The 20,000-nt window shown below is 47.0% G+C and overlaps 1 protein-coding gene across 1 annotated transcript in view; it reads right to left on the reverse strand.

The window, feature by feature from the left end:
- plxnb3 (plexin B3) overlaps positions 1–20,000 on the reverse strand; it is a 62,517-nt gene that overhangs the window by 8,304 nt on the left and 34,213 nt on the right. Inside the window, 17 exon segments of the mRNA XM_048241434.1 lie at positions 916–1,133; positions 1,636–1,736; positions 4,153–4,301; positions 7,815–7,976; positions 9,053–9,289; positions 9,560–9,719; positions 9,876–10,052; positions 10,838–10,974; positions 11,769–11,871; positions 12,847–12,998; positions 13,806–13,972; positions 14,228–14,318; positions 15,049–15,162; positions 15,666–15,791; positions 17,209–17,317; positions 17,906–18,014; positions 18,702–18,861. Coding sequence (XP_048097391.1) covers positions 916–1,133; positions 1,636–1,736; positions 4,153–4,301; positions 7,815–7,976; positions 9,053–9,289; positions 9,560–9,719; positions 9,876–10,052; positions 10,838–10,974; positions 11,769–11,871; positions 12,847–12,998; positions 13,806–13,972; positions 14,228–14,318; positions 15,049–15,162; positions 15,666–15,791; positions 17,209–17,317; positions 17,906–18,014; positions 18,702–18,861 — 2,472 coding nt within the window.

Raw genomic sequence — 20,000 nt, forward strand, 5'->3', positions numbered from 1 at the left:
CTCAATAAGGACATGTCATTTTGGTTCTAAACTATTTGAGTGTTGCAAAAGGCAAATTATTTGACAATATTGCAAACATCCTCAAAAGGACCACATCTGTCCACTGCTAAAGAAGTTATATGGGTGACATAAGTCTCCTCCAAAAGGAATGTGTGGAAGGCTGGAAAAACAGAGATGAAAACTCAGGATGAATAATTAAGAGCTGATGAAATATTAAAGGTGGGCTTCTGTCTCTTTTTGGATAGTCATCACAGGGCTCAAACGGAGCGCCGAACGTGCACGCGTTACTTAATGTACACAACAGCGCGCCTCAACAGGATCCTCATCCATATTTCAGAGGCGTATACATGGAGTCTGATCGTGATATCTTTTTGCAATCTAACAGCGTTATATCAAAGAGGAGTTATCCCGTAGGAGCGCTGCTATGGCATTTGCTTGGGATGAGGGCATGTTCGTGAGTGAGACTGTATGGTATGGTCTTTCCGGTAGCAAGCTCACACACACACACACACACACACACACACACACACACACACACACACACACACCTCATTTCGATCTTCTGCCCTCTCTGTGGGCGCAGAGATGGGAGATTTCCTGCCTTGCTGTCTAAAGTGTCACACTCACACCCACACATACGCCCACCTGCTGATCAGATACAATGTGCTAATGAGTCTCCCCTGGGGTGAGAGGTGAGCGCCCCGGCGACACATCCGACTTTTCCAAGCCAATCAAAACTGAGCTACGATAACACAGGCAACAGGTCGGGGGCAACAATCCATCTCTGTCTAAAAGGAAAAAAATAAATCTGGTGTGAAACACCATATCCTATCGATGCCTTTCCTTGTACACCTCTACTGAGAGCACTGCGATGCAACGCTGGAGTGGGCCTGGAGGGGGCAGCGTTGCGCTCACCCGGGTGAGGAAGAGCCTGTTGTTGAGCAGGTTGTTGAGCTGGCCCAGGCCCTGCTCCACCGTCTGCCGCCGTGAGTCGGGCAGGTCCAGGTTCTGGCTCAGCGGTGCCCCCTTCTGGCCGGGGAAGAAAATGCGCTCGGCGTACATGCGGTAGTCCAGCAGGGGGATTCCCGGTCCCCCCACGTCACTACTCAGGTCCATCATCTCTGTCATCAGGTCTGGAAGGGGGGGATAACAACAGAGGGGAGGAAGGAGGGAAGAGAGAAGAGGAGCGGAGCGAGAGAGCAAAGGAAAGGAGAGAACAAGAGAAAGAGAATTATAGGGCAGAGGAATGCAAGATGGAAAGAGAAATAAAACAGACATATAGAGAGACAGAGTGAGGGAATGAGAGAGAGAGAGAGAGAGAGAGAGAGAGAGAGAGAGAGAGAGAGAGAGAGAGAGAGAGAACAGGGTTAGTTAGGAGTAATGCCAGACAAGCCATTATGCAAGATGCACTTGGATGTGATTTCGGCAGACTAGTAGATAATCATCCGTGCTTTTGGCTGCAGTGGCTCCCGCTTCGTGCCTACTGGCAACAACATGGCTCAAAAACACAACACAACATGGCGGCGCATCACTTTCTGCCACATTTGGTCTCCACAGATAGAAAAAAAAACCCCATGCAAATGAGAGAGCGCAAGCTGCTTGATGGAGCCGCTGGCTCTCGGGGCTGGCTGCTACCTGTGAACTCCTTCCGGCACTGATCGCCGACATTGATCTCCAGCGTCTCCAACTGGACCAGAACCTTCTTGTAGTCTCGCAGGGCCTGCTTGCTCTTCCTCCTGGAGACGGCAAAGGAACCACGTTAGCGTGCGAAAAGACAAGGGCAACTGTTGCAACCCACCACCACCCCTTATACATTTTAAAGCTTGCTTCTGCCAAAATTCTCTCTCTCTCTCTCTCTCTCTCTCTCTCTCTCTCTCTCTCTCTCTCTCTCTCTCTCTCTCTCTCTCTCTCTCTCTCTCTCTCTCTCTCTCTCTCTCTCTCTCTCTCTCTCTCTCTCTCTCTCTCTCTCTCTCTCTCTCTCTCTCTCTCTCTCTCTCTCATGAATGGTGAATATTCTCAGCATGTGGCTTTCTTTTGTTCCTTCCTGGCTATGGATTACTCTGCTGTAATAGGATCAAATTACCAGGCTTGACTGGAGCTTTCGCCCACAGTCATTTACAATTTCATACTACGGGGAAGAGTGACAGTTGGGCGCATTGAGCGGAGCATGTGTGCCCACACCTGCCCATCTTATCCCGCAACATCACAGGCATCGAGCGCTGGGGCGGCGGGGCACCGAGACGTCATCTTCGCCCGATCTGACACATTCCACATGGGATGAGTGCGTATGAATAGGCCTTGGTGTGGACATGAGGGGGATGCATGGTAACAGCTGTATCTGTGGCTTATCCACAACAGCATGGGTCCACAGCTAATACAAGGGTCTAAGCCTACCAGCGCACTGTTGGTCAAACACATAGTACATTATAAAACAGTGCGGTGCATACTGGACAAAGGCATTAGTTTCAGCGCCCAATAGAACACGCTCCATCACTAAATGTGTGGAAGTGTGTGTCTAATTATGAGTAAACGGTCGATATCGGTGAAGCATATATCAGTGAGGTATGCTATATTTCTGACAGTTATCAGATTTTTAGTGACATTCAGTCAATCAATAGAGCTGTCTATTCAAACTGAATCACAATTCACAGTCTGCCAGTGACTTCAACACCCTGTGTGTGTGTGTGTGTGTGTGTGTGTGTGTGTGTGTGTGTGTGTACACACATCCCTGTGTGCCCTGACCTGCCCCAACTGCCGCCGCTACATACACGTTAATCCAGACTATTGGCTTCTGTAGTGTCCCAATGGTAAAACAAGCTATCAAGTGCTACCAGATCAGGGGCATTCTTCTCTTCAAGTGCTACCAGAGCAGGGGCATTCTTCTCTCCAAGAACCCAATCTGCTCTCCTACCACACCCAACTCACCCACACACCTAACTCACCCAACACACCTAACCATGCACTTCCTTTCTTCTATTCTAGGTTGCTAGGTTACGGGGACGCTGGCGAGACACGCCACTCCGTCTGGCATCATGTTTTTGTTTGTTATATGTAATGTTTTTTTTGTCTAGTTAAATGTATTCTCTCTTTATTTGCGTTATTTTTTGGTAGTTTTTGTGTTATTCTTAGTCCTTTTTTTTGCTGACAAGTCTGCTGATGATGTGACGTTAAGTCAACTTAACGTTTAAGTCCATTGGGCTGAGGACCTAGCCATGGCTAATCGTTGACGTTGGCTTTTGTCCTGGGCCTCTGGTAGCCTACTCCATCCGTGAAAGGCGCTGCGCAGGACGGTTGTGGTGGACCTCTGTGAGAGATGTGCCGCTGCCGCGACCACTGGATTGACCTGCGAGCTGCCTTGCTCTACTGCCTGGAGTCTGGATTGAGTAACGTTAACGTTAGAAGCAAGTTTGAAGAACTCTGATGACAGCGATCTCACTGAACAACAAACGGTCGCTGTATATGTCCACCGAGTTGCTGATCTGTAGAATCACCTACGACTTCAGACTGTTCATTGCTTCCAGTGCTCTCCAGACTGCCAGGATAACGTTAAATCCTCCGGGTTGGACACAGCTGTGCGCCTTCATCATTGCCGTTGGACTATTCATCCGGTTAACTAGATGCAACCAACTGGACTAAGTTAACATGAGTTTTCTTTTTAAAATGTCTTATTAATTATTTATTTTATTATTTGTTTTTTGTTTGATTGTTTGTCTGTTTGTTGTCCGTATGTTTCACATGTTGTATGTTTCATGTTTCACGCGTCACGGGTACGCTGGCGACTACGCCGCTCAGTTAGGCATTTTTGTTATTTGTTTGTTTGTGTCTGAAGCACTTTTGTTGCACTTTGTGCATAGAAAAAATGCTCTTCATGTTTGTCTGTAAGCACTTTGTGCTCAATGCTTGAAAAGTGCTATATAAATAAATATTATTATTATTATTATTCCCTTATTTCTCCTTCTACTACCATTCCTTTGAGCAGGTTAGTACTTAAACTTCCTGATCCTAGAAAGTCTGATGAAGTTTGTAAAATAGTATTGAGTGTTACACTAAGGTCTCATTTGCAGTGTAGCTTGAGTGTTAGTTCTCAATTGTAAGCCACTCAGCTGTCAGCTAAATGAATACATGTAATGCGTTTGTGTGTGTGTTTCTGACCTGTACATGAGGATGATGACCAGCACGATGAGCACCACCACAGCAGCGCTGGCTGCCAGTCCCACCTGGGCAGCCAGGGGCACGGGGGATGGGTCATCTGTGTCGTACTGCACCGGGCCCAGGTCAAACACCAGCTTCCCCATCACAACCTGGCCACGCACACACGCGCACACACACACACACAAGAGTAGATATGCCACCATACGAAACACCAGTAACACAACCAGTTTCCTAAATTTCTATTGGGGTAAATTAAGTACAGTATCTGTGTATTTATCACACTGTTTCAAATATGCATTAAAAACCTTCAAACACACACAGGTTAAAAGAAACACACACCACAAACAACACACACACACACACACACACACACACACTAGCAATAGCAAACATTATATAAACTGGTAACACCAGGTGAATCATTTGAGACATGTTGACATCCTTTAAGAGTGTTTGCGTTTGCAAGTGTGGCCATGCATGTGTGATCGTGTCTGCATGTGACTACATCTGTGAAAACCACAGAGGACAGATACCCGGACAGAGCCCGGAAGAAGTGCAGAAATGTGTGAATATGTGAATGTCATGCAATGTCAGTATGCTCCCCCTGAGGTTTGTGAGTGGGCTGGAAAGGTGTGGGTGTATGCATGTGTGTGATGTGTGCATGCATACAGTGCAAGTCTGATTTGTCTATGCCAAGAAACTGTCTCTCTGGTGGATGTGTGTGCATGTGTGTGTGTGTGTGTGTGTGTGTGTGTGTGTGTGCTCACAGGCATGCATTTGTATGTGTATGCATGGCACCCATGTAGACTGGGTTGCCCTGCCAAGGGGTAGCTCTTCTGGAAATGCTTAACATTGAGGAGTGTCTGTGTGTGTCTGTATGTGTGTCTGTGTATGTGTATGTGTATGTGTATGTGTGTGTGTGTGTCTGTGTATGTGTTTGTCTCTGTGTATGTGTCTGTGTGTCTGTATGTGTGTCTGTGTATGTGTGTGTGTTTGTCTCTGTGTATGTGTCTGTGTGTCTGTATGTGTGTCTGTGTATGTGTTTGTCTCTGTGTATGTGTCTGTGTGTCTGTATGTGTGTCTGTGTGTGTGTGTGTGTGTGTGTGTGTGTGTGTGTGTGTGTGTGTGTGTGTGTGTGTGTGTGTGTGTGTGTGTGTGTGTGTGTGTGTGTTGTGTCTCTGTATGTGTGGGTGTGTCTGTATGTACAAGGATACAAGGAAGTTTATTGTCACATGCATATAGTTACTGGAAGTAAGAAATGCAGTGAAATTATGTCTGGTGTCAACCTATTTGTGCATTTATGGGGGGGGTAAAAGTGCAAAAGAAAGAGGGGTTTAGTAGATTAAGTGGCCAGGGCTGCATAAGAAAGGTGGGGGAGGATTGGGATTTGGGGCACCAACAAAAGAGCACCCAAGAGCAACAGGGGCAAGGAAAAACTCCCTTACCAAGGAAAAGAAACCTTGGGCAGATCCACGGCTCAAGTGGCTAACCCAACTGCCAGGGGTCTTGGTGTGTGTGTTGGGGGATGAAAAGGGAGATGGGATAGTGTGCTGTGTATGTGGGGAGAGGGCAGTGTGCAATATGTGTGTTGGAGAAGCTTCCTCATGAGACAATGTGCTGTGTATTGGGGGGGGTGGTGGTGCAGTGTGCTGTAAGTATGTTGGGGATATGTGTTGAGAAGCTTCCTGATGAAATAATGTGCTGTGTATGTAGGGGAGGGGGCAGTGTACTACAAGTATGGTGAAGGGACTTACTCTTGCAAGCAGAGTACTGTAATATATGATGTATGTGAGTGATGACAGTGAAGATGTGTGTGTGGGGCGGGGAGGAGTGGAGCAGTGACTGTGTGTGTGTGTGTGTGTGTGTGTGTGTGTGTGTGTGTAGGTGGGAGCAGTGTGCTGTAAGTATGTAGAGGATGTGTGTTGGAGAATATCCTGAAGACATTGTGCTGTGTATGTAGGGGGCAGTGTGCAACAAGTATGTAGAGGAGGCTTACTGTAGCAAGCGGTGTGTGCTGTATGTATGTGTGGTGATGACAGTGATGATGTAAGTGTGTGTGTTTTTGTATGTGTGTTGGGGATGGGGGTGGTGGGGGGGGGGAATCAAGGACATGGGTAGATAGATGGAGGAGAACTCAAAAATAATAAATAAAAAGTTCTATGGAGATGTGCAAAAGTTGGAGAAAGTCAGGTGTGTGTGTGTGTTTTGACGTGTGATGAAATAAGAAAATAAATAAAAGGTCTGTAGCATAGGGAGAGGGATGTAAAAGTGGTAAAAGTCATGTAGGTGTGTGTGTGTGTGTTGGAGAAGCTTCCTCATGAGACAATGTGCTGTGTATTGGGGGGGGGGGGGGGGTGCAGTGTGCTGTAAGTATGTTGGGGATATGTGTTGGAGAAGCTTCCTGATGAAATAATGTGCTGTGTATGGGGGGAGAGGGGGGTGCAGTGTACTGCAAGTATGGTGAAGGGACTCCCACAAGCAGAGTACTGTAATATATGATGTATGTGAGTGATGACAGTGAAGATGTGTGTGGGGTGGAGGGAGTGGAGTGACTGTGTGTGTGTGTGTGTGTGTGTGTGTGTGTGTGTGTGTGTGTGTGTGTGTGTGTGTGTGCAGTGTTTGTGTGGGTAGGTGGGAGCAGTGTGCTGTAAGTATGTAGAGGATGTGTGTTGGAGAATATCCTGAAGACATTGTGCTGTGTATGTAGGGGGCAGTGTGCAACAAGTATGTAGAGGAGGCTTACTGTAGCAAGCAGTGTGCTGTATGTATGTGTGGTGATGACAGTGATGATGTAAGTGTGTGTGTTTTTTTGTATGTGTGTTGGGGATGGGGGATCAAGGACATGGGTAGATAGATGGAGGAGAACTCAAAAATAATAAATAAAAAGTTCTATGGAGATGTGCAAAAGTTGGAGAAAGTCAGGTGTGTGTGTGTGTGTGTGTGTGTTTGTGTGTGTGTGTGATGAAATAAGAAAATAAATAAAAGGTCTGTAGCATAGGTAGAGGGATGTAAAAGTGGTAAAAGTCATGTAGGTGTGTGTGTGTGTGTGTGGGGGTCCTTCAGGATCTTTTGGGCTCTTATGAGTACTCTTCTGGAATAGATATCTTGTAGAGCAGGGAGTTGAGTTCTTATAGTACATTCAGCTGAGCGCACTACTCTCTGCAGAGTACTACAATCTCTAACTGTGGAGTTCCCATACCAGGTGATGATGCTACCAGTTAGAACACTCTCAACCGCTGAAGTGTAGAAGGCCTTCATGATGGATGTAGAAACTTTGAATTTCCTTAGCTGACGAAGGAAGTAGAGTTGTTGTCTGGACTTCTTCAGAACATATTGAGTGTTAACAGTCCATGTTAAGTCTTCAGTAATGTGGACACCAAGGTATTTAAAACTTGTGACTCTCTCTACAGGTTGCGCGCTGATCATTAGTGGGGTGTAACTGTAGTTCTGCTGCTGCCTTCTGTAATCCTTGTAATGCCTTGGTTTTATTGACATTCAGTGTCAAGCTGTTAGATTGACACCACTGTACCACCTCATCAACCTAATCCAAGTAGAGCTGTTCATTGTTGTTACTAATTAGGCCCAAGATCACTGTGACATCTGCAAATGTGTGTATGTGTATGTGTGTGTGTGTGTGTGTATGTACGTGTGTGGGTACTCACGTGGAGACTGGGTAACTCTGACTCGGTGTCTCTGCTGAGCGGCTGCTCCTCAGGAGGTTCGCAGTACAGGTGTGTGTTGTCCAGGGTCTTCACTTCGCACCGCTGGTCCCCCAGCCAGGCCACCACCTCGTCACGGGTCATGGCCAACATCAGGTCTTTACCCTGAACACACACACACACACACACACACACACACCAGAAAGACATTATCAAACACCCATATCAACACACTCAGTGCAACTTACCACAGCAGATCAAATTAGAGTTCAGATGATTTCATTTCTTTCAAACTAAATAGGCCGCTCACTGGCAGACGTGAGCATCTCAGAATTATGTAACATTATACTGACACCACTAACCACAAAGAAAAACACTCAAAGTCAGTAATTACACTGACGAGTCATGCCTCCACAGTTATTAAAAGTCAGAAACACTACTAGCGCACCGCTACACACCCTGCAACAATACAAAGTGAGATTACTGGTGTACCCAGGCAACTTTGGCAGCTACCGCTGATCTCAAAACAATATGTAACTTCAGAGGCAATACATGCAGTAAAGCGTTCTCTTGTAGATCAGCGGTTATTCCTGAAGTTACCGTGGTAATCCAGTAAGCTCCTTTTGTGCTATTAACCCTCTGATCCCTCACCAACACCACAACAATAAGAAGCTTCAGAACTGTGAAGCACGCATTCTGTTTCATCACCAGCCATTCAATACAAAGACACCACTAAACACACATGTAATCCGTACTGTAACAGTGTGAGGGGAATCATTAAGATGAGACACTGACAGCCTTTGCCTAAACACCATGAAGCAAAGGGCATCAACAGCATCAGGACTGTTTTCAGTGTCAACATCGGCTTTTCAACACAGCTTATCCTTTATCAAATATCAACGTCAGCATGACAACTCCCACGGAGCACTTTTCCCACAAAAACACATAATCAGCATCACATCACTATTGACATCAACACCAGCAGAAACTGCAAGAGAAACCCACCAGAGCCACTGCTCAACATAGCATGGCGACAACAACACAACTACTGATGATGGCAAACACCAAATGAAACCGCAGAGGCATATAACAAAACACACTACATCACCCAGCTGGGAAACAGTCCAAATCCATGATGACATCTATGTTAGTGTGTAAATACCAAATGCCTGCATGGATATAAACCCTTGAATTCAACACAACAAAAGACAGAAGAGAGGTTGTTTATGAGGGAGTCTGACCTCCACGGCGATCACCGCTCCCGGTTTGAATCGGTAGGGAATGTCGGGGGTGTGAAAGTTGAGGGCGTAGAGCTCCGGGTTGGGGTAGTAGGTGAACTTCCTCCCTGTGATGCTCTCAAAGTCCACCTGCAGGTTGTCCAGCTCGAACCACACGCTCACCACCCTCCAGTCGGGAGGGACCGCTGGGGTCAGGCAGGTCATCCGGTCTGACATCACATCCACACAGCGCTCCTGTTTCTGAAGTAATAACACACACCAAAAAGAATGAAAGGCCTTGATCTACAATATATTTTATATTTAATACGGATTTTCCGCTTTTTGAGATTGACATTTCTTTTATTTTAATGGACTACTGGATAAACCAGTCTCTACAAGCAAACTAATGCATTAGTGTCTTTGCATGAGAAGCACTAATACATGGTACCATGGCAATGACATGTTTTTACTTCAGTGTAATCCTGCAGGATTAGTTGGAGGAAATCTGCAGCTGGGGTGAAGTAATTGTACCTTTATCATGCTACTGTTGAAGGCCACATGGGGTCCGCTGGGAGACATGTGTCGCCTCCTCCGCACCAGGAAGTTGCCCACTGGCTCCACCCACATGGACATCATTGGCTGCTGGATGATGTCAAAGTTCTCCCCTCTCACTGTGATCGCCCGTCCGCCCCTGAGAAACAGCGACACATGAAAAAGTTGAAGTCTTTTTATTTTAGTCAAACGTCAGGCATAATTGGAAAGCTCTCGCTCTCTTGCAGTGTAATTAGACTTCTGTAATCTTCCAACTGGCTGGGGCGGTAGGATGCTTTTAACACACGCTGCTCACCCGTAGAAGCTCTCGGCAGGGGACGCGTCTGTAATGATGGGGTCCTGTAAATAGCGGAAGACCGCATTTCCCACCGTCCTCTCCGCCTTGCCAAACAGAACACGGACTGTGAGCTCGGACGTGTGGTTAGCGCGGCTAGTGCGGCACACTAGCTGGGTGTCATTCACCTCTTCCACTCTGAGAGAGAGAGAGAGAGAGAGAGAGAGAGAGAGAGAGAGAGAGAGAGAGAGAGAGAGAGAGAGAAAGAGAGAGAGAGAGAGAGAGAAATAGAATGAGAAATAATCAGAGTGTGTTTTTAATTATGATTCACACACTGTGGATTTATAGTTTGTGCGTTAAATGTTTGTGCTTTCTTTCTCCTGCACTTGCTCTATTTGTCTGGGGATTTGGGCTGGTATCTTGTCCTTGTTTATGAGTCTGCTTGAGTATGTGTGGCTCTTTATGTAAACAATTTCCTCTTCTGCTTCAGGGTGTGTGTTTTGTCAGGTGATCTGTTTGCGTTTGATAAGCGGGAGCCTTTGTGTTTCTGTTAATTAGTGTGTGATTGTTTTGGTTGTGTGTGTGTGTGTGTGTATACACATGTTTGTGTATACGTTTTGTGTGTGTGTGTGTGTGTGTGTGTGTATGGATGTTGTCTGATGTGTATTGTCTGAGGCTCTCTGAGATAACGATCTGCAGTGCAGCTCAGCTCAGCACAGCCAGAGAGCCTAGCCTGCCACCCTCCTGGTCTCTGTTTGACCTGTAAACTGCAGCAGGCACATGACACAAACTGGAATCCAGTCCGCAGGAAAGAGCCCTGCGGGGGGGTGGGGGCGGGGAACACATAACAAGCTCCAAGCAATCGTTGCGGAGAGACGGCACAGCTGACCTCCTGTTAGCGTGCCTTCTGTACATCAGCTGACAAGAGGAGGGAAGCATGAGAGCAGCCCACATTCAGTGTGCCGGAGTGTGATACAGCTTACATGTAACAGGGCTGCTGTCCTACGAAGGCCTTCAGGTCACTCCTTTGTCCTGTGAGCAGGTGGGAGCCCTTTACTGTCAGACGTGTGCCGCCGGACACTGGACCCTTATCAGGCTCAATGCCTACCAGCTGAGGGTCCTATCTCACGCACACGCACACACACACACAAGTGAAAGGATGAGGAAGGTTATGATGATGTAATGATACTCTGTAGGCAAGTCAGACTTCAGAAGACTTTGGAAAATAAAATACACTTCCACAACAATAAACACTTTCCTGACATTATATAAGTGCAGACAGAATCGTATTGAATCCTGAAAACAAATATCAAATGTAAGGGGAAGAATCATTTACATGTACCCAGAATGGCGAGAAATGTTTACTGGATTGAATGTCAGAACTTTTAAGTATGAAATATTTACGACTTCAAGCCTTTGATGTCTTGTTTTTATGCGTGTATTTTTGTTTTTCTACCTAAGGGCAAGTTTCAATCATACTTTGAGAGTTAAGGAGAAACAAAACTGCAAACAGTGAGGGAGTGAAGGAGAGGCTGAGACCTTCAGGGAGTCTGCGCCACTGGCAGTGTGTGTGTGTGTGTGTGTGTGTGTGTGCGCGCGTGTGCGGGTGTGTGTGTGTGTGTGTGTGTGGTGTGCGCGTGTGTGTGAGTGAGTATGTGCTGTGTGGTTTGGGTGTGTTTTTCCTTGAATATGTTTTTGAAAGAAAAGTATGCAGGATGGAGTGTGAGTGTGTGTGCGTGCGTGTGTGTAAATATATATATTTGTGTGTGTGTGTGTTTGTGAGTATGTGTGAGAGAGAGAGAGAGAGAGAGAGAGAGAGAGAGAGAGAGAGAGAGAGAGAGAGAGAGAGAGAGGAGGCCATGATGTGTGTTTCCGTAAATAACGGGGCTCTCCTAAGTGATTTAAGTGACTCACTTGATAAGTGAATGACTGCAGTGACCGTCCTGGTGGAGAATCTCCCACAGTGATCACGACAGGTCCTTTAATCTGTGTGCTGCGTTGCAGCTCACACACAATCCTGTGGAACACACAAACACACAAAAAACAAACAAACAAACAAACATGTCAGTGCCAAGCCATAGACAATTACAGCTTATTTAAAGTGCAAGCAAGAGCATGCAATAGAGAGAGCGAGAGCAAGAAAGAAAGAGCCAAAAAGAAAGAAAGAGAAAGAGAGAGAGAGAGAGAGAGAGAGAGAGAGAGAGAGAGAGAGAGAGAGAGAGAGAGAGAGAGACAGCTCTATCTCAGGATGCTGGGATCACTCATCAGAAATAACTTGGTAAACAGGATGTGTGTTTCAGAGGCGGTGCTGTGGCACCATTGTCTGGTCAGAGCCGATTTCCAGGCATTTCAAACAGGCGAGCCCAGCCTGGGCGGCACTGCAGGGCCGGCCTGCAAATACCACTCGCAAGGAGCCCGCCACCAAAAGGGCCTACACAAACAAACTGCTTCCAGAATGCAGGAAATACCAGGCATCCACGCTCCAATAATAGTTTCTAAAGTGCACCTATACTGGGTGCATGGACAAAAAAAAACAAGCAAGCGAGCTCACAGTCCTGCTGAGGGACGCACCCAGACATATCCAGTGCGTTGCTATGCATGGATCACAGTTGGCTCATTTACATGACATTAAAACACCAGTGCACCGCTGTTTTCTAATGAATGCAAATGCATTCGGGGTTATTTTAAGAAATGTTGATGCCCGCCGGCACTACTGAAATGAAAAAAAAATGACTAAATGCTTCTGATGAAGTCGATTATGCCATACCACTACACAACCCCTAGTGGCCTACACTATATCGCTGATTTTCTGTGCATTATGATAGACCGCAGTGTGACCACAGCCCGGCCAGAGTGTGTGTGTGTGTGTGTGTGTGTGTGTGTGTGTGTGTGTGTGTGTGTGTATGTGTGTGTGTGTGTGTGTGTGGTGAATGTGACGAATGGAGTGTGTGTGTGTATGTGTGTGTTGTGAGAGTGTGGCCTACGCTCGTACCTGGTGGATATGAGGTAGCCTTCAGGCAGTGGTTTACACCTCACCCCAGCCACCGTCACGCCGTGCTGGATGTCCTCGAAGCGCTGGCCCAGGTTGGACCCCCAGATGGTCACGTGGATGCCCCCCTCTAGAGGCCCCGTGGTGGGCTGGATCTGAAGATACGGCGGCACACGGCAAATGACACACACACACGCACACAGAAACACACGCACACACACACACTTGGGTTTAGGCCATTATCAGGCTGCTTTATCTCGCAGGCTTGATTGCCTTAATGAGTGCAGCATGAGGAGCAGATGCTGAGCAGCGCTCCCATGGGGCTGTGGAGGCGGCAGCCAGAGAGGGGGAGAGAGAGAGGAGAGAGGAGAGAGAGAGAGGAGAGGTAGAAAGAGAGGAGAGGGAGGGAGAGATGCATTTACATCCTTACATCTTTACATCATAGTCATTTAGCTCTGGGTTTCATCAAGGAGCGAGGAAAGATGTGCAGCATCGTGAAAAAATATCAAAGACTAGTCTCAGAATACGACAGTTACAAACCATGTCGTGGTTAATGTAGAGTTGTCAGGGAGTTCAAATTATTTAAGGTAGAACTAGTAGGGAACATGTCATTAGCTGAATGCTCCACTGACTTCTAGCCTTCAGGTGACTGTTATCAAGTTGGAAAAAAATCAATTGGTTAATAGACTGCAACTAGAAAGCATTGGTGGAGACACATCCACATATGCAGTATAACAAAACAGCTTTGTCTACACATTTCACTTTCAGTGCATCTTTAGTCGAGTTTTTCAGCAGGTCTATTGGGCCAGGAGAGACAAAGAGAAGACCTGTCACATTCCAATAACCACCTCATTACACTGCGACAGCCTATCATTATAATTTTTTACATTTCACAAGAGAAGCATTTTTCGGTGTGTGTGTTTATGTGTGCGTCTGCATGTATGTGTGTGATGCGGTGTTACCTTGGTGATGAGGGGGGGCGGGCAGCTGTCCTCGTGACTGTCAGTGCAGGCGTCGCTGTACACACACCCCGAGTTCTCCCCTCCGCACCACACACACCTGTACGCCGGAGCCACCGCTCGACACTGGCTGCAGTCCGACTGACCCACCGAACAGTTGTAGAGTTGGACTGACACAAGCAATGAAAAAAACAAAGATGGCACCACAAAAACAAAACGCGCGTACAAGCATGCACACACACGCGCAGACACACACACACACACACACAAACACACACACACAGAGGATAATTGATTAGAGCATATTAACATAAAACCGCAGCCAAGTTTCAGGGCTGATGTGTATCAGTCAAGGAGCAGCTCAAATCAATCAGATGAGCGTTTAATTAAATTCCAGTAAATCCCGCCTTGGCCACCACACTTACGCCGTATGTTGGGTGCAGAGTCAATGCGCCTGGTCCCTCTCAGCAAGTACACAGGAGCGGAGTACTCCAACTGCTGCACTGAGTACTGATACTGGCACACACACAGACACACACAGACACACACAGACAGACACAGACAGACACAGACAGACACAGACAGACACAGACACACAGGTACATGAATCACTATCCATCACACAGCTTCAAAGCTTCAAATTCCCACACATTTCTTGGTTCGACTCCAGGGATCCTCAACTTGGCTGCTATCTTTTTGGTAACATACATTTTTGCAAAAAGCTATTCGGATACTGAACTTTTTATGGTACAAATTATATGATGCAAGTTATGACATAGTTAACTGCTACTATTTATGCTATTACATATCAAAAATGCAAACCTTTAAACAGAATTGATAGCAGCTGAATACTGGCAGCACCTGGTGGTGTTGGCATCTCTTACTGGCAATTTTCACCAGAGCCGTTTTTCAACTGTTATTCAGTCCATCTGATGTTGATTAGCGGTATAATCTATTAGAATGAGTGTGTAATTTACACTGACAGGGCTTTACACGTGTATAATGGTCGTGAAAGGTATAGGAAAATGTATTTTTATGCTTCAATTCTACTCAAGAGCACATGTGAAGCGTATACATAGAAAAACACATAAACCCACGTTAGAGACGGGGGCAGTGTAAATTGATTCATTTACGTCTTGCTTATATCTTGCGTGTGTTTGCTTGCGTGCGGTGTAAATTCCCAGTTGGCGTGTGTCTGTGTGTGCTGGTGGATCTCTGTGTTGCTGTGTTGGTATTTGGTACTTACCTGCTGAGCGGAGCACTTAAAGGTGTGCATCTGCTTCTCCCCTCGAATAAGCGTGGCGGGCAGCATCAGCGACCTGCCCTCGATCTCCACCACGCACACGTAATCCTCCTCGTCCTGTCGAGAGGGGAGAGAAAATCAGACATCACTCGGCTGCTGGGAGAGCCTCCAAGGCCGCTCGTCACCCGGGGGGATTGGAGGCGTTTAGGCCGGAGGCATGGCGCGATGTTAATGGGCCTCTCTAAATGCGCCTCCATGAAATCACTTGGATTATTATGAGGACCGGACATGGGGGTCAGAACGGGCCTCTTGGAGTGGTGGAGGGAGAAGGGTGGGGGCAGAATAGGCTGGTTCTGTCAGTGTGTGTGTGCGCATGTGTGTGTCTGTGTGTGTGTGTGTGTGTGAGAGAAAGAGAGAGATAAAGAGATAGAGTGAGAGCTGGAGACCCCCATGTGGGGTGGGGGTTTGTGGTTGTGTGGGGAGATATGTTTGTGTGTGGTTTGATGGGGAGTGGAGACTGAAATGATTTTGTGCGTGTGTGCTTGACGGGAGGGGGGGGTGTAGGGGTATTTGTGTTGCATTGCAAAAGTATGGTGAGGAAGACCAATGTGCTGGGGTACCTCAAACATGTCCAGGTTCTTCCCCAGCAGGTAGAGCTCCTTATCAAAGCCCACTGGCACCAGAGAAGAGCCTTGAAGAGCCCACACACACGGACACGAGTCCATACCCCGCGGAGACGAATTCTCCTGCACACACACACCCAGACATCAAATCAGCTATGAGAAAAATCTATAGATAAAAGGACATACAGGCAAAAACATACAAACACTGAAGAACACTTCCAAGCAAGACACACAAATAAACGCCATTCAACATACAACAAAGAAAGTCATTTGAACAACACTCGCCAAATCTGAAAGCAAGCACATGGACACACACACACTCTACCAAAATGTCTGTTTGAACATTAGTCCTCCATCCCACACACCAACCAACCCCCCCCCACACACACACACACACACACACACACACGTGTGCATGAACATTCATTAAAACACTTCAACTGATCCCCAAGTACACAGGTCCTGTGAAATTAAAATAAGCGCTTTTGCACATTTTAATCGCCACCCCACATGGGGTACTTTCACAGACATGGATTAAACATTAACCTCTGGACTGGAGGGTCTCTCGGCAGAGCCTCTCCCAAAAAAAAAAAAAAAAACACATTTTAGCGAAGAGGACCTTAATCCTGTCTGCCAAATAACCCTGGAAATGACTGGGGCCAGTTTTATTAAAATAAAACACATGCATTCAATTCAGCTCCTACAAAGGCATTGGGTATGGCTTAACAGACTCCTAAAGAGTGAAAAGAAATGGATAGAAACAGACAAAAAAACATTCTCAGCAGTCCAAACTGATCGAAGGAAATGTTGTATGTGTGTGTGTGTGTGTGTGTGTGTGTGTGTGTGTGTGTGTGTGTGTGTGTGTGTGATGAGCACATGAGTGTGTTTGCGTGTTGACCTTTCTGTTTTACTCTCAACAGCCCCTCACACATGCGCTCTACTGTGTATAAGGGGCTTGTGTGGCCAGCTTTGTCCTGTGTGTGGGTGGGTGTGGGTGGGGGTGGGGTGGGTGTGGGGTGGGGTGTGGGTGGGGGTGGGTGTGGGGGTGGGTGTGGGGGTGTGGGGTGGGGGTGGGGGTGGGGGTGGGGGTGGGTGTGGGGGTGGGGGTGGCTGGGAGTGTGGCCTGGGATGGGCCGTTCCTATGGCATCTGTGTATCTGCATGTATGTGTACCAGTCACACTCCTAATCTTAGAGCTGAATATGGCGAGTTGGTGTAGGCAGCGCCTGTTGAGTGTGCGTGTAGCCCCGAGTTGCATGTGATGATTTGGTGTGTGTGTGTGTGTGTGTGTGTGTGTGTGTGTGTGTGTATGTATGTATGTATGTATGTGTGTGTGTTTCGAGCGTGTGTACGTTTATGTGGTCCTTATCCCTCAGTTGCATTTGATGGGCTGTTGTAGGCAGCTCCTGTTGAGTGTGTGTGTGTGTGTGTTTGAGTGTGTGAGTCTGTGTTAATTTTACCCCAGTTGCATATGATGGGTTGTCGTAGGCAGCTGCTATCGAGTGTGTGAGACAATGTGTGTGTGAGTGTGTGTTCCTTACCCCAGCGTTGTATATGATAGGCTGGCGTGGGCAGCTCCTTTCGTGAGTGCACACCTCATCCAGGGCACACCAGTGACACGGCCACCTGCTTCCCACACACGCCATACAGCTGCAGAAAACACACCACATTAAACTACATCAACACACCTGCACATTTATGCACACACACACACACAAATAGCAAAGAACGCTGAGAATGCTGCATAAATGATTATGATAATGACCCCCCCACACACACACCCTATGAACCTGCAAACCTACACAAAGGCACACAATAAACCCATAGCAAACAAAACACAAACACAAATCCCGAATAGTCATTTCTGAGTTGATTTAAATAACAGCAGTGGAACACATGCACACTTGCACCCACACGTACACACACCCAGAGTGCTGCAGTAGAGCGATCACTCTAGCGATGCTAAAAGCCCAACAGAAATCCAGGTCAGGCCAGGTCATGGCCAGCTTAGTTCTAGTAGTAGATATCGACTTGCGTTCCATTAACTAGAAATGAGGTACCGAGGTTTATATAAAAGTCACAGATCTCCTGAATATGCACTTTTAATGTGCGATAGCTGGGGTGCTAAATTTGCCTAGAAAATGTTGCTGATAGATGTGGTGTCTGAAGCAGTTAATTAGGTTTCTCACTCGAGGAAACTTACAAGCGCACACACACACACACACAGCGTTTGCTTACGGGGAGGTTGCATTGAGCCGACCCACGGCTCTGCAGTCATAGAAGGTGAGGTTTGTGTGCGCGATGGTCACATCGCCAAACATCAGAGACACTCTGAGAGCCATGTGATCTGTACACAAGAAAAAAAAAAAACACCCTTAGCACACACACGACAAAAAACACCCCCCACACACCTCACTCACCAAACTTCCTAAACTCACTAGCTGCTGTACTGACTTTTTAACTGGATTCTAAACATCACTCAAAACCAATCTTCTTCCATAGGTTGCTTCTGATTGGCTGACATTTTTAATCCAGTCAGTGTAATCTGAGACTGTTTAAAAGCCTATTGTCTATCAGCTGCTGTACTGACAGCCGATACAATGGCATTTCACCATTGTGTTCACAAGGTAATAAGATTGTTGTTGAGATAAAGCTCTGGGAAATAAAATCTACCAAATTTCGAAACATGGCAAAAATATTCCAAATAAGGAAATGGTGCGGAAGAAAAACTAGATCAACAATCTGCAACTAATCGTATCATCAGACCTGATGTCTGGCAGACCTAAACACCTGAGTCTGCTAGAGATAAACACTTTCAGGCAGAATGTTTGAAATGCTCACAGAGTGTTTAGACCAGGGCGGCTTCACATAGGGAAGAGTGCATTGTTGGAGGGAGTGTGTGAAAGGTTGTTTTTGTGTGAATCTACATCAGCTGTGGTAACGCTACCCTGCGTGGGAGGTGGTGGAAGAGGAGGAAGTGGGGGGAGAAGGAGGGGAGGGGAGGCGGGGTGGGGTGGGGGGTGCTGGGACCCACCGCTGCCTGGAGGGCTTGGGGGGAGGAGCTCCGGTTTGGGTGACTGACAGGTGATCCTGTTCTCCATGACAACGGCAGACTGGGAGGGAAGGCCTCCAAAAGAGCAGGCGAGCGACTCATCTCCTGACAGCATGGGGAGCTGGGCCACAGTGAAAGACACCTGATAGAGAAAGAGGGAGGGAGAAAAGGAGAGGAGGAGAGAGAGGGAGAGAGGGATGTGTATATGTAATTACTCTTTGGCAATGATGTTATTGAAACGTTCATGCCAATAAAGCTTTCTTGAACTGAAATTGAATTGAGAGAGAGAGAGAGAGAGAGAGAGAGAGAGAGAGAGAGAGAGAGAGAGAGAGAGAGAGAGAGAGAGAGAGAGAGAAATTACTAGTGTGTGAGACACAGTGAAAAATAAGATAGAGGTAAAAAGATGGGAGAGCGAAAGAAAGAAGGAAAGAAATGGAGAGATAGAGAAAGACAGAGGGAGAGAGAGAGATAGAGGGAGAGTGAAAGTGAGAGTGAGAGAGAGGGACAGAGTGAGTTTGAGAGTGCAAGGGAGTGAAAATGTGCCAAAGACACAGAGTACAGACAGAAAATTAGAGAGATATATAAATAGACATACAGAAAGAAAGAGAAAGAGAAAGAGAAGAGAGAGAGAGAGAGAGAGAGAGAGAGAGAGAGAGAGAGAGAGAGAGAGAGAGAGAAAGAAAGAAAGAAAGAAAGAAAGAAAGAAAGGAGAGAGAGAGAGAGAGAGAGAGAGAGAGAGAGAGAGAGAGAGAGAGAGAGAGAGAGAGAGGGCAAAAAGAAAATGAAGAGAAGAAACCAAAGCGCAAACAGATGGAGAAACAATTATTTACAAATGCGGGGCACAGCAATTTATTCATGAGGGCAGGGCCCAGCAGCGGGGAGAAGGGTAATTTGGCCCAAATGAGGTCTGATGTTTACACCGCACTGAGCAGCTTTCAGAGCCGCCTAAGCCCCTTCCCAGAACAAAAGCACACCGTCACCGCCATGATTTCCGGCTGGATTGATTTTTCCATTTGCATTTGTTCGCGGGTCACTTCAGAAGGGAGCCCACGCACTGGGGAGGCAGACGCCGGGCCGCGGACTGGTGGGGTAATGAGGACGCAGCCGGACGCAGGCACGGGCAGGGAACACCCCCTCATACACACACACAGGCATGCAAGCACACACGCACGCGCACGCGCACACAACACACACACTACTAATCAACTGGGAACTGGACTAAAGCCTCCTCATGGGTGCAATCATTACAGGGAGATGTCTGATAGAGGTGGAGGGGGGCAA

Source organism: Alosa alosa, chromosome 4 (genome assembly GCF_017589495.1).
Source record: "Alosa alosa isolate M-15738 ecotype Scorff River chromosome 4, AALO_Geno_1.1, whole genome shotgun sequence".
In the NCBI taxonomy this organism is placed as follows: domain Eukaryota; kingdom Metazoa; phylum Chordata; class Actinopteri; order Clupeiformes; family Clupeidae; genus Alosa; species Alosa alosa.